The sequence below is a fragment of the Gopherus flavomarginatus genome, chromosome 6 (assembly GCF_025201925.1).
Source record: "Gopherus flavomarginatus isolate rGopFla2 chromosome 6, rGopFla2.mat.asm, whole genome shotgun sequence".
Lineage (NCBI taxonomy): Eukaryota > Metazoa > Chordata > Testudines > Testudinidae > Gopherus > Gopherus flavomarginatus.
Window position 1 is genome coordinate 117,180,991 of NC_066622.1, and position 15,328 is coordinate 117,196,318.

At 38.2% G+C, this 15,328-nt stretch overlaps 2 protein-coding genes across 5 annotated transcripts in view; one reads left to right on the top strand and one right to left on the bottom strand.

Annotated features, from left to right (window-relative positions):
• Positions 1-15,328, bottom strand: part of DOCK1 (dedicator of cytokinesis 1) — a 620,463-nt gene that overhangs the window by 433,719 nt on the left and 171,416 nt on the right. For all 4 annotated transcript variants that reach the window (XM_050959274.1, XM_050959273.1, XM_050959275.1 and 1 more), the window contains 2 exons: positions 14,067-14,137; positions 12,248-12,354 (listed from right to left, as the gene is read on the bottom strand). In XM_050959274.1, coding sequence (XP_050815231.1) covers positions 12,248-12,354; positions 14,067-14,137 — 178 coding nt within the window. The remainder of the gene's footprint in view (positions 1-12,247; positions 12,355-14,066; positions 14,138-15,328) is intronic.
• Positions 1-15,328, top strand: part of LOC127054057 (uncharacterized) — a 511,088-nt gene that overhangs the window by 253,962 nt on the left and 241,798 nt on the right. The gene's annotated exons all lie outside the window — the stretch shown is intronic.

The window sequence follows — 15,328 nt, forward strand, 5'->3', positions numbered from 1 at the left end:
ACTGGTACACGCTTTGTCCCCAGGCTCCAATTCAGCAAGGTACTTAAGCATATGCATAACTTTAAACACATGACTACTCTTACTTATGATAACTACATGTATTTAAGCATTGTGATCATGCAAATGACACACCCACAACTGAGCACAGGGCACTGCATAACTAAGGAAAAAGGTATGCAGTTTTGCACGTGTAACTGTACGGCACCTTTACAGTTTGAATGGATAGGACTGTTCAACTTTCCTATAATACTGAGGCAGAACAAAGCACTATCAAGTTAGCATTGACACAATCCAGTGAACATATGCCCTGCAAATTAGGCTGCAAAAAGAGTGGAAAGTTTTTTCATTATGTTTTTGCCTTAAGGGGAAGAAGGATGTAGTCAAGAAGTAAGGAACTGTCCTGACTTGCCACAGAACCCTTAATTATGAGTTGGGGCAATGCAATGATTTTTGTGGGTGTCCCCACCCCAACTGAGAAGCAGGGATGGTGGTGGAGAGAAATAGTTCCTTCTTCTTCATAAAGGAGCAAAGCTAGATGTTTCTTGTCAGAGATGAAGGAGCAACATGGGCCCTCGAGGTATTCGGGGGGGGGGGAGGGGGCGGGAGGAGGAACAGATAAGGAAGACACTACATTCCTTGAAGAGAATGCTACTTCACACTAACCAGTTGTCACTTTTTCTGAATTTCCTTCCAGGACAAGTAATGATATTAGCCACAGAGAATGATATCACCGCACGAGGCAACATCAAGTCCTTATATATCACAACATCACTCAACTATGTGATGATGCATGCAAGCAGCCTGGTACTGAAATTCATGGGATTTTTTTCCCAACACTTCCTGCATATTAATCTTATCGGATGGCTGAAAATCCATTTTACTCTCCTTTAGCCACGGACACACTTTCCAACCATCTTCTTCCAAAGCCCTCTCCCACCGCACACACCCAAAATTTAATTAATATTACATCCACCGCCTTTCTGGCCAAACAGTGGAGAGATCTCTCAAAGCTCATTTGTGTTACACCTTGATCACCCCAAGAGACTACACACATGCAGAAGCATAAGTTCCACTTTAATGGTTGAGCACAGTACCTCTATGTTATACAAGGGACTAGGTTATTAAAAAAAAAGATAGGCAGCATATTTTTCAGAAAATGTCACATTCACATGAAAAAGGGAAAGTAATATGGTTATGTTTTAATACTGTTTTAATTAATGGCATGGCTAATATTTTATAGTCTCACAAATAATGCATTAATTATTAGCAAGTACTTTCAATTACCTTCAGACTTCTTTGTTTCTAACACAGGAACAATATTCATCTTTACAGAGCTAATAGCAGAATCCCTTGAACGTAGTATTTCTGTTTATCTGATCCTTGGTCATTTAGCCTCTAGCATAAGGCTTCAAGGGAGCAGAATCACAGCTTGGGAGTTGAAATGTTTGCCTCAGGGCACAACTATTAGGCCTGCATTGTATATCCACAGATAAATATTGTCATTATAGGGTTCTATGTACCTTACAGGTAAGTATTATCTATAGATTCACATTTTTAGAGACTAGAAAGCTCAGGCGATGGTCTACACTTGAAACGTTCATCAGCATAGCTACATCTCTCAAGAGTGAAAAATCCACACACCTTAAGAGATGTAGCTATGCCAACCTAACCCCAGTATTGACAGCACCAGGTCAACGAAAGAATCATTCTGTTGACTTAGTTACTGCCTTTCAGGGCAGTGAAGGGAGAACCCCTCCCATTGCTGTAGTGAGTCTCTACACTTAAGCTCTACAGTGACACAGTTGCAGCTGTGCTACGGTAGCCTTTTAAGTGTAGGCATAGCCTATAAAGTTAACAAAGCGTAACAGTGGCCCAAACTGCATTTCAGTTTTGAAAAGTACAAAGAAAACCTTAAGGGGTCTATAATAAATTAATAAGATTTGGTGTTACCTACCAGACAAGAAAATGTATACATGCATAACAAACATTAATAATATGGCACACTGACAGAATCTTTTATTGTATCTGAAAGCAATTTATGTAATATGAAGTCGGACAAGACTCCTACGCTGCAGGTAATGAATTATAAGTATTTAACCTAATAGTCTGCTGTGAGTTTTCAAGATACATGATCCTAAACCACATTCACTAAAGATTATGGCAATGAAAAAATGGGGATATGAGACACAGAAGAATATCCTGCCATCAGCTAAATAAGGCAAGTATTAGAAATGCTGCTAAGAAATACTCTTATAAATATTAATCCAAACTTTTATTTTCCTGTGAAGCTGTTCTGAGGTAATACATTGCAGATTATTGGAAAATCTATCACACGGTGCAGCCTTTCAAATCCATTATGGAGGAGGTTATACATACTCTCATAGGTCTGACTAAGTATGCTTTAATATGTTTAACTCCTAATAAGGAACAAAACAAATGGCTTCTTGAACACTAGCTGCTGTAATGTATTCATAAGTAATTCAATAAGATTAAATTGTGAGGGACTTCATTTACCTCAGACTCAAAATAGACAAGTTTTTTGTTTGTTTTTTTTTTTAAAATAACCAGTTTGTGGAATACTGCTTTTAATTACATAAGTAAAAGCGGGATTCTGACACATGGTTGGCAGGCACTATGGAGAAGTAACTGTACTAATTCCCAGAGCTGGCACTAGGCATAAGCAGAAAAGCAATTGCTTTAAGGCCCCCAAGCAGCTCACGGTGGCCCCTATTAATTATTAGTGTGTGTTTGGGGGAGGGGAACATTCTTGCTTAGGGTCCTCAATAAAGTAGCACCACTGCTGCTAACTTCTCTTTGTGAAGCGTCTGGGTGCATTAATCAGTACCATTACAAAAGCCCTTAATTAGGGATTGCACATTTCATGTCCCTTTTAAATCTTACTACTAGAGAATGGTCACAGATCAATGTAGTAACTGCAAAGCATGTGGAAATCTAAAATTGCAGTTATATCAGCTTTGAGTGAGTTGCCTGGAGCTGAGACTGATCAATAGAGAAGGTAAGCAAGCTGATTTTAAGAGACAAAGAAATTGATTTGTCATGTTACTTCCATTTGAAATTATAATAAACCTCTATACAGAGGGCTGGCTTCTTTCAAGTAGCAAAGAGGACTTGACAAAATTTCTGTGTCATAATTTCAGTGGATCTCTGCTTTCCCAAGAACCAAACTGTGAGTAAATGAACTGTGTAGTTTGTAAATCTTGCAGGTTATATAACATAAAGATAAAACAAGGAGTCGTGGATGTCTCAGGTGCACCATCAATCAATATCAGTCACACACACACAAAAAAGGTTTGCACAGAAGATAACTCTGCTATTGGATTTGGCCTTAGCTTTATTTCAAAGGCTTCACTGAAAAAAAAGGTAATCACTCCCATACTCGTACTTGTTTGGGACAGTAATATTAGTTAATTATAGTTATTCTACTTGGAGATTTCCTACCCAGACATGATAGCTTTCACAGGCAAATAAAAGTACATTACAGTCACAGTCATCACCATGAGATCTTTCTGGGACCTTCTGGTACCCTCTATTATGGGGGGGAACACTGCACAGAAAAAATTCTACAGTCTAAAGCTTATTCTTCAGCAGTCTGAAAGTAATAAATATCAGGAACTAAGAAAATGGAAGTTGTGATTACGATATATTGGGAAATATATATATTTATATTTACATATATATATATATTTTTATATCTATATATATAAAGCATTTCACAGTAGTAGCATTTAGAGGGGGAGAGTGATTTTTGTGTCAATAAGCACTCCCACTTCTAGCACTCAAGGAGCAGACCTAATATTTGTGCTGGGAGGCAAAAGTCTTTACCTTTGAACTACAAATTCCACTCTGCTGATAGCATGCATCACAGCTAGAGCAGGTTGAAAAAATGTTCACAAAGTTTTTTTCTTGTCAAAAAAAATGCTAATTTTTCAGGAAGGTTTCTCAGTTACAGGATGTATCTAAACATTTTGAAAGGTCTCTGCTTCATTCTGTATTAGAATGAAAACAATTTTCAAAACCTCAAATTTTTCTCACAAAACCAAATTGATATTTTGTAGCCAGCCCTAATTACAGGCAGTATGACCCAGAGGTAGCAATCCAAAGATAATTTCAGGCAAATTATTTTACAACCAGCACTACAATAATATGATGTACAAAGCAGGTGATGCCTTGAATGCATCCTTCCTATAAACCTGAATATTATTCTCAATATTTTATCATCTATATTTAAATTATCAGAAAGTACAGAATAGCAAAGGTTAATCTTTATCAAATTGACTGTCACATGTACCTCCGAGCACTGATGAATGTGCAACCTTAATAAATCTATAGTCTACATCACTACTCTCCTGGTCAAAAGCCAGCTCTGAAGGTAGCTCATAAGTATGATACACAATGATTACAGACAACAATAATTCGACATCTGTTCCTCCCTTGCTGCACTGGTCTATCCCACAATGATTAATGTCAGGGTAACGTGCATTGAGAATAAAGTATTAATCTTTATAAGAGGACACTCAACAAGCATTAACGGCTTATGAATATCCAAGCAAAAATATTTCACCAAAATACTGATATGGGAACTTTGTTACAGCAAACTGCATGAACATTAAGAAATTCGTCAGTTTAAAACATTTATTTTTATGAACACTAAGTAGTATGTTTTTTAATTTTTTGTTTGGTCACATTAAACAAAATGATCCATAAAGTGACATTAAATAACTCTGCTCCCATTATATAGCACTGAGATAAAGATTAACATTTTTATGAGAATTAAACAGTGAGAGTACATATAAATGGTGTATGCTTTCTATTAAACTTTTATGGACAAGCAATTTTCTAATAGAGAAATCACCTGATTTTTCAGCTAAAAACCCAGAACTCACATAATTCAGTTGACACTTGCCTTTGTTTTACAAAAGAGTTCAAGCTACTCAAAAATAGTTATACCATGACTAAGCAGATAAACCATTAGTATAAAACCAAATCTTGGAGTCTGAGTTGTATATTTTAGGTCATTAACAACATCCATAACAAAAATTAAATACAGTTATAGTTTAAAGCATCCATTAGGTTATTGCAAAACCAGTGTATTCAAATACATATTTATACACATGCCCACTCCCTATGTAACCAGACCCTGCCAGAACAGATGCAAATTCTATAGGCTTATCACCACTGCTATGAAGATCAGTGCCCCCCAGAACATACCTTTTCAAGATCCATGGTCCTACACATGCTATCACAACATGTTGTGTACTTCATCCAGTGCATCAAATGCCTCAACAACTATGTGGGTGAAACAAGACAAGCACTATGCTCTTGAATGAACTCTCAGAGAAAAATTATAAAAGACAAAAACATCCTATCACCTGTGGGTGAACACTTTTCACAAAGTGATCATTCCATATTTGGTCTTTCATTCCTCATCCTCAAAGGAAACCTACACAACATTTTCAAAGACAAGCCTAGGAGCTTAAATTCGTAACTCTCCTGGACACTAAAAAAAACCATGGACTTCACAGAGATACTGCTTTTATGGCTTATTACAACAATTTGCAACAAACACTGCTGCTAACTAATCCTCCTTTATCCTACGACTGCAGAGATGTTAATTGCACCCTTGGTCTCCTACAACATGTATAAACCCCTTAAGCTTAACCATCAATACCACCTTGCATTTAGCTTGGACACTTTGGTTACCTTCCCCAGACCTGAGGAAGAGCTCTGTGAAGCTTGAAAGCTTGCCCCTTCCACCAGCAGAAGTCAGTCCAAAAAAGATATTTTCTCACCCATCTTGTCTCTTGCATTCTTAAAGTTAGGGATGTACCCAAGTACCTGGCTGAATTAGGATTTTAACTTCTAAATATCAACATACTCAGTACTGTGCAGAATTAGACTTCAAAATGCTTTCCAAAGTAAGAAAGCAGCATCCCAATTTTTAGAAATGAAAGCTGGGATTTTTAAATGAGCTGGGCACCTAATTCCCTTGAATTCCAAAGGGATTTGGGCACCTAACCCACTTAACTTTCTTTTGAAAATCTCTACAAATTCACAGAAATGTTAAGTATCTTGTTCAAGATACTGACTCCACATATTCTCATTCCCACACTTTATTCCTATTGACCATGCTTCTTCTAATATTAATATAGCTACAAACTGCGTAAACCAAAAACAGAAATCCTCCAGAAAATCATAAGGCGTGAAAAAGCATCAGCCTCTAGATTTTAAATAACTCTTGCAAATCAAACAGAACACACTTGGATCATCTATATGATACAATTCCAAGGCAATAATGTTTTGTCAAAGACTCTAAGGAATTTCTCTAACAACGTAACCGTGACCAAATGATCTTTTTAATGCCCTTACAGTAACTGTTCTATCAAATCAGATCAAGGACAAATGAATGTAGAAACAATTTAAATATGGTTCTTTTGTGAGAGGAGAGAGAAGTTTGGGTATCATTTCCCAAGAGCTTTGTCCATGCCAAAGAAAGACCAAAATAATTATTTGTTTGTTTCCCCCGTGATGTTACGAGTATAATATAATATCTCATTACAAGGTGACAGGGTCAGAAAGAGTTAATTAACTCACCTCACCGACTGACCTGACCATGGGTGAACCTTAAGAACTGGTTAGCAAGATATGTAAATGAACAGAGCTTTGAAATGCAAGTCTGCATTGTTGGAGGTAGAAGGGGAGGTGTTTGCTCAGGTCTTGGGATGTCAGCAAACAAGTCTTGTCTATTGCTATAGTTTTAATTCAAAGATCAAAAAAGGAATATTAGCATTTATGATGATACTCGAGTGAAATAGTATTATTGTCTATGTGTCTTTTTGAAGGTTGTGGTAACCTGTATCTGAACTGTTTAATGGATAAATTACTCTGTGCTAATTGCCAGGATGTTGGGAGAAGGAGTTAAGCCTATTGTTTTCTCAGGCCGAAAGGCTGCTGGAAATGTATAAGAAGCCTGGGACATGATCCTTCTTCATCTCAGATCCGCTTTGGGTTTCAAGAGGGGGAAACCTTAAGCCACAAGGATTGAGATCCCCAGTCATTGACTGGAGCCACCCTGAATATGGACATTGGACTATAACCTATGGACTATTTCTAAAAGGACTTTTGGCTACTATAAGCTCACCTCTACTATGTATCTGAACCTCAAGAACTGAATTCAAGTCTGTATGTGTATTCATCTTTCAACCAACACTCTCTCTTTTCTTTTCTAATAAATTTTAGCTTAGTTAATAAAAATTGGCTATAGCATGTATTTTGGGTAAGATCTAAGTTATAATTGGACCTGGGTATGTGGCTGATCCTTTGGGATTGGAAGAACCTTTTCTTTTATATGATGAAGTAAGATTTTCAGGAATCATCATCATATCTGACAGGTGTGTCTGGACGGAGGCCTGAGGCTGGGCACTTTAACGGAACTGCATGGTTTGGACTTCTAAGTAACCAGTGAGGTACTATAGAAGCTGTTTTGTGCTGGCTTAGTAAATCCTAGTATTGGAATAACCACCAGCGTTTGGGGTTTGTCTGCCCCATTTTGTTTGCAGTTAACCCTGACTGAGTGACCTCAGCTGGCTCCAACGGGCAGCACCGTCACACCCCCACCCCCAAGGGAAATCTAATTTATCTATCAAGCTTCAGAAAAATGAGGATATCAGTGAGGATATAAAACTAGGGGGACATCTAACAGACTAAAGTAGATGTACAAAGTAGCCTTTGGATGGAACTCAATGACTATGACCCTAACGAATTTATATAAATTGGTTTGGTTCTATTAGTAGGGGAATAATTTCCAGCAGTAAAAGAAAACAATTTTTTCTTCAAACAGTAGCGAATATTGTCTTAAAGCTAGAAATGTGATGAATACCCAAAGTAGAATCCGTCTGTACAGAGTTCTCTGTTATACTTGGAAATTTATGTAGAAAATTTGGAAATGGTCACAGGCCTTGAAAAGTGTGGGTCTTGGAAGTCAACTGATAATTCCTCACCAACAAAATTTCCCTGTTTGATGTTCCTTTGACTGATTGGCTAATTTTAAACACTAATCAACCTCTGTCCTTTTTGGTACAAGTTCTCCATTTTGAATCACTACAGAAACAGAACAAGCAACAAAATTAAAGTACTGTATAGGAGTTTCCCTCCAAAGCAACAGGAATCCTGCTAAAAGTAACGTAGGTTGCCATAAAGAATAAAGACCATTGGTTATGGTTCAGTATGTTTCCTCCAGCATTGTCAATAACTGATACTTCAGCTGCTTGGGGAGAAGGGGGAAATGTGTGGAGAAAATATCCCAAAGTCTTCTGAAATCCATGTATTCGAGGCATTCTGATTTATGAAGTTAGCTGGACATACCACAGATAAAACCTGTCCTGTTCTCTAGTGGCGTGTACTTCGATAGCATATTTTTCCTAACAGTCATGCTGTTATTTAGTAGTTATACACATTTTATAACCAGACTTCATGTACGTGTAGTGTTAGACATATGCATAAACCTCAAACCATTACAATGGTCTTCCAGAGAAGCGTACCCTCTTCCATCACCAAATCCTCTCTTACCATCTGCTCAGTCTGTCACCCTCATCTTTCTTCACCATTCAATCAATCCCCTCACATTTCATATCCTGCCCTCCATCACCACCCAAATACTTTCTTGTCCTCACTCTTCACCGAAATGTCAAAGTCAGTCAATCGTGGTGAATACTTTACACCTCCACACCATTTCTGACCACCAGAAACTTCAAGGGCTTTGAAAGCTGCTTCTACTCCTCCTCATCTGCCATTGGCTAAGGAGTCTGCTTTACTCCTCTTCCTGTTAGACACCAACTTGAGGATGTTATCACAGATGACCAGAAACATAACTGGAAAGTGTCAGGTTACAATTATTTCTTAGAGGCCTAGAGAGCATGAAGATCCTGCTGAACTATTCTGCTAGTGCAGTAGCTAGTGCTCTTGCTGGTGCAGTTTCTGGCTTGTTCGTGGTATAATAAAAACTGTTTTCTCCAGCACTTCACCAATCAGAAAGCTCTATAAAACAGCATTTCTGATCTTCATTGAAATTCCAGGTTATAGTCCGGTTGGTACTGGAGGGAGTGTGGAGCGCAGGCTCTGGGAGGGAATTTGGGTGCAGGGGAGGGATCAGGGCAGTGGGTTGGGGCACAGGAAGGGATGCGGGGTGCCGGTTCTTGGCGGTACTCACCTTGGGAGGCTCCCCGCAAGCAGTGACCTGTCCCGTCTGCTCCTAGGTGGAAGAGCAGCAGGCGGTTCTGCACACTGCCCCTGCCTCGAGCGCTAGCTCTTCGGCTCCCAGCGGTTGAGAACTGTGGTCAATGGGAGCTGTGGGGGCAGCGTCTGTGGGCAGAGACAGTGCGCGGAGTCGTCTGCTGTGCCTCCGCCTAAGAGCAGCTGGGACAGCTCACCACTTGCGGGGAGCTGCCCGAGGTGAACGTTCTATGGATCTGGCACCCCACACCCCCCCTCACATGCCCCCTCCTGCACCCAAACTCCTTCCCTCTTAGTTAACTGGTATTTTTCACTTACCGGCACCCCTCATTCTCCCAATATGCCAGATAGAACAGCTTTTACTGTAGCTTGTCCAACCTTATCTACTGAGGTTACTAAGCATTTAATGTCATAGTCCCAGGTGTGTAAACAGAGGATGGCTCTACCGGACCTCATTCCATGCAGCTCTGCTGATACAGCTGTTCTGGATGCTGCTGGTGGAGTTTCTGACTCTCATTATCAATCTCATTAACCATCCAGTCTCTCCTGAAGTGTGAGACTTCACTCAGTACCTTTACCATAGATCATTGGTCTTAGAGGGTATACCACACTTATTTCAGTTTTAGGGACATGCAAGTACAATGTGATGTAAGAAGTTTTATGCATATACTATCATGCCTCCTTGCTTTTACAAATTTACTTTAGCCCACAAAGTAACCTTAGAGTAAGTTTTTACCCCTTAATTTCCTTTATACTTAGTAGTACATTTTACATTCATGTTCTTGCATTTTGACCCTTCTTCCTGTTTCTAGATCGTTTCTTATTTCTACTATATACATTCCTGCATTTATGTGCCAGAGTCATCTTATTATGAAAGATGAATGTAATTTATTTTATTAGCCATCTGCTAAATTTGCCTCCTAATACACTAAATGATCTGTGAACCATTGGGAGCCGTTACTCTCAGGCAGGCATTCTGCATGTGAAAGCATATATACTGATTCAGAATATCTGTGCCTGTGTGTACACTGGGTTTAACCAATCAATTTATTTTAAAAAAATCAAAACAGGAAAAGCAATTACTCCACACATTTAGGAATACATTTTCACAGTATGGTGCTATGAGGGTACATATAATTCAGATAACTACAGAACATTACTGGTGCAGAGGGTACTTGTGCATTTTAAGGAGCAGCACCTATTGCACAGCCCTTTCAAAATGTTGAGTGTTAAGGACTAATGCACTCTGAAAAATCTGTTTCATACTCCTCTTACGAATAATTTTAAGAACTATTTCCCCAACAAATTTTTATCTAGCTCCCCTCCCCAATATTTTAGCAACAAAAGGAATTTTTCCAATATAATCACTAAATTCCTGAGAAATATAGGTTAGGAATGGAAAGTCATATAGCCTATGAAATGTACAGTATAATCTTAAATAAAAACGTCAATGCATTTTTCTTTTCAATAGGACACAAATTTTTAAATTGAGCTTGGGGTGGGGGTTTTGGGGGGGGCGGGGGAGAGTTGGCTTGCACGCCTTGCAATGCTGAGGAAGCCTATTTATCAAAGTCCTACTACTCTACGTTCCAATCACTAAGTTCAGACTTCATTTATTTTTTCAGTGTGTCATCGTTACCTACAAGTAAAATCGACACTAGATAAAAAAGGACCACAGCCTTCTAGAAAGTTTCAAGTCTCTGTAACTTGTTACTTCTCTCACCTAAGTAGCTTCTTTTTATAATCATATCAGACAAAGAAGGAATTATGTTTGTTAAATCTGTAACATTGTTACCCACAAAATAGATACATTAAAATACATACTGTGAGGTTTAATTTTCTTTAAAATCCTTATCAGTATTACTAAAATTCCCTTAAATAATCAAGACTGACCATATTTTTTAAATTAAAAAATTATTTTTCTTCATCCAAACTGCGTTGTTTAATTGTATAAATTGTATAAATTGGGCAGCGAAATTAGACTGCTCTTTTTTATAGCCCATTTTACTTTATGGTCCATATTATTTATATATATATATATATACACATACACACATACACACACACACACACACACACACACACACACCAGTATAAGAAGTCTGCTTGCAAACACTTCAGGGAGACGTTTAAATCCAAAAATTAGTTTTCACTGCTCATTATAGTTTCATAAATACAGCATTTATTACTATTAAGATTTGGAAAGCTTTTAAAAAAGAACCCATCAAATCTAAATTTGGGGTCTAAATGGTTTAGCAGCTTCCTTTTAAGCTATCCTGGTTAAATTCATTCACCCTACTTGATCACTACAAAACATCTAAATGAAGAGAAAGACTTTGCCTCTCTCTCCTCAGGCCCTTAGAACTTTGACAAAATTGAAGAGATTACTAGGAAGGGAGGAGAGGGCAACAGTTAGTTGCTCACTGTGTTAACTTATCTCACCAGGAAACACCACTTTGGTCTACACTATAGCCATCTAGAAAGAAAGGTAATGCTGCACCTCAAATGAAAACCTAGATAGTCCATAAAGTAACCATTTGAACTGGTCTTTCATTGGGCCACAAACTGCAACTGGAATGAAAATGTGGGTGCATGGTATAGCATCAATGTATTTAATTTGTGGGAAGTATTTAAAAAATAAAACAGAAAGGTCGAGTTCTCTCTCTCAATTTCCTTGACACAAAATTCCATTACAGAAATGCAAAAGTGACAATTTCATATTTTAAAAATTACAATCCAAGCCAGTTACACTGTGTTTAATGCTCTTTTAAATTACAAAGTACAAGTTTTTGCCTTCATTTCTCCATGATCTACCACCTACACTAACTGTTAATTAGCATTTTCTCACATAGTCTAAATCTACTTGTCCTTGTAGTGGAACAACTTTAATTGGTTGCAACCTCCACTACCTTCTGCAGTGAGGACAAAACTGACACTGACAGGGATCTAGAGGCAATGAATAATGTGACAATGTAATGATTTCCAGAGCTTTGCTTACCATGCTGCGTGAAGAGGTCACTGTGAACTATTTCGATCAAACAGTACAGCTTCTGAATTGTGAGCCGGCCCGTTGGAACATTTAGGATGAAATCTGTAAACAGCTTGCTATACAAAAATGGGCAATTAAGAAAAGGAATATGTTAATATCTCAAAAGTATATAAAAGCAAATGTCTATAGCTAGAGAAGAAATTGACCAGTTAGTTCAGTAAACATTTTTTGGGGCGGGTGGAAGGGGGAGCAGAGGAGGACCAAGCCCTTTTCTACATAGTGAGGAGTTATAGAAAAGCAATTCAATGTTCACAATTAGTTTAAATTATTTTGGCCAATATATTTATTTCTACTCTTCATTTTTCTCCCTCATGTCACTACAGATGAACAAGGCTCTACTCTTGTAGCAGCATACAGCTTCTCCGTTTTTCATGCTGGCTTATGTATTTCAAAATCGAACTGAGGTGCAGAGGAAATACACATAAGACAATTAAAACATAAATACGATTTACTGTAAATGCAAAAGCCTGCTACTCAGGTAGGGGAAGACGCATGATAGTAAGCATCCTTTATGTGAACAGCTTCGATTAGGGTAGGGGCAGAACTGAGACTGACGCAGAAAAAAATCACAGGCTTTGGGACCAGAAGGGACCCGGTTGACAACCTGCATAACAGAGGTCATTGAACTTGACCCAGTAGTTCCTGCATCAATCCCTATAACTTGTGGTTTAGCTAAGCATATCTTTTAGAAAGACGTCCAATCTTGATTAAAATACTTAAAGTGATGGAAAATTTACAACATCCTTTAGTAAGATGGCCCAATGGCTAGTATTTCACTTATGGACAGATTTTTCAATACTTTTTGCAACCATACATCTTTCAGAAATGGCTGAGTCTTGGAACTCTATACTCATGGCCCCAGGAGACCTAGTGAAAAAGGATATATAGAGGCATGCAGAACAGGTAAATGAAAAGTTATACTTCAGCTTCTGGATGCAATGAAAAATTTCAGCAATAATTATGATTTTTTGTACAGAGTATTTCCAAACTGAAATTTGGCATTTGAATTATAGCTTTCTCATTTTCCAGCTCCAAACATTTATTTTTTAAAAAATTAACTCTGAATTTCCACATTTATTTTTATTAACACTTGGAGTGTTCTCTTAACTACTTCAATAAAATCACAGACTGTACAATTGAAGACAATGTAGAGTCTGTGCAATCAAACATCTAAAATAGATTACTATAGTTTAAAAAAAAAACACACACACATTAGTGGTATTACAAAATCTTAGTTATTTGTTTTAAAACAAATTTTCCCCTTTACCTTTTTTGTAAAAGGGGTCCATGGAGAGATGACTGTTTTTGCTCTAGTAAAATTTCCACACACAACTAGTGTGCACTGAACTATAACAAAGCTATCATTATTCAAATCAACTGAGGTGCAGAGTGATGCATGAAACACATGAACTATAAGTCTGATATCACTCACGTGATTTACAATTTTTGACATCTCATTAAATGATCTTTACTAGACAGCCTTGCAAATTTGTCAAGAAAATATAATAAGCTTCCCTACCACACATTTTACTTTAAAATAAAAATATGTATATATACTCCTGAAGATGGCTGGAGCAATGAATTTTGATCAAAGTGCAATATCATAGGTGATTATAATTTCTTATCCTAGGGATTCAAGTTACCAAGATAGCAATAAAAATTCATATAAAATGTTGTGCATTAAATGATTATACACAAGTTCAAACACAAAAATGTAGATCTAGATAACAGGAAGTACACAGTACATTACTTTATTAACATTACTTACCTAAGTTCTTTTGGATCAAATACCAATTTCACATCATTGACAATAGTTGGCAAGTATTTAAGTGCAGCCCCCTAAAAATTAAAAACACAGCAATGACCTTAGTGGAAACACCAGTCTGACAGTTGCCACAATTTAAAGTTACGATGCAGAGTTCACTGAAAGGGAGAGAAATTAAAAATAAGGGAGTTGTACAATATTACAAGATGGACTTACCTCAGAGCTGGAAGAGACCCTGAAGGGTCATTAAATCCAGCCCTCTGCCTTCTCTAGCAGGACCAAGTACTGATTTTGCTGCCCCAGCTCCTTAAGTGGCCCCCTCAAGGGCTGAACTCACAACCCTAGGTTTAGCAGGCTAATGCTCAAACCACTGAGCTATCCCTCCCTCAATTTAGACAGAAACTACTTGAACAGAAGAGGCAAATTCCTCTTATCACCATATGTTGGAATGGTTCCGCCCAAGAGTAGGAATAGAGTGACAGATTTGTCAATGGAACAACAATGAAAAAAAATTAGGAACACTAATTGAAGTCCCGCAAACCTGTAGAAATCCAGAGGCATCATGAGACAAGTAAACTATATCAGCTGGATCACCCTAGTCCACATGCTTGTTGATGTTATCAGACTATACCGAATGAAGGACAGAAGACACTTCATAGGGATTTAATCAGGACACAGCTTTATTATTAGATACCTGTGACTACCCATCAGATAATAGTGTACAGCACTCACAATTCCATATTCATTCAAATAACTACCAGGGGCTTCCACTAGCCCGTCTCATAGGAGAGTTAAGGTAGGCCATCAGAAAGGGGAGCTGGCTCCCTGCTGTACCAATCATAGGAGCCCTGAACCAAGGTGCTGCCTTCCCTGATGTTTGGAGAAAGGGCTACTGAGTAAACTTGCCCCTTTTAAAGTCTTTCGCACTTACGTTCCCACGGGCATGAGTCAGCGTCATCCATGCTGAACCCCAGCCACCCCTTTTGCAGAAGCTTGACCTCCTTTTCCTCTACCCACAAAGCACTGCTACCCTTACTCTCCCAAGCTCAGAGAATGTCTCCCATCCCGCACCCCCCATTTCAGGTATGTTGCAGTCATCCTCAAAGAATTTTAATAGATTGATGAGGCATGATTTCCCGTTACAAAAGCTGTGTGACTCTTCCCCAACATATAGTATTCATCTGTGCATCTGATAATTCTGTTCTTTACTACAGTTTCAACCAGTCTGCCTGGTACTGAAGTTAGGGTTACCAGCCTGTAATTGA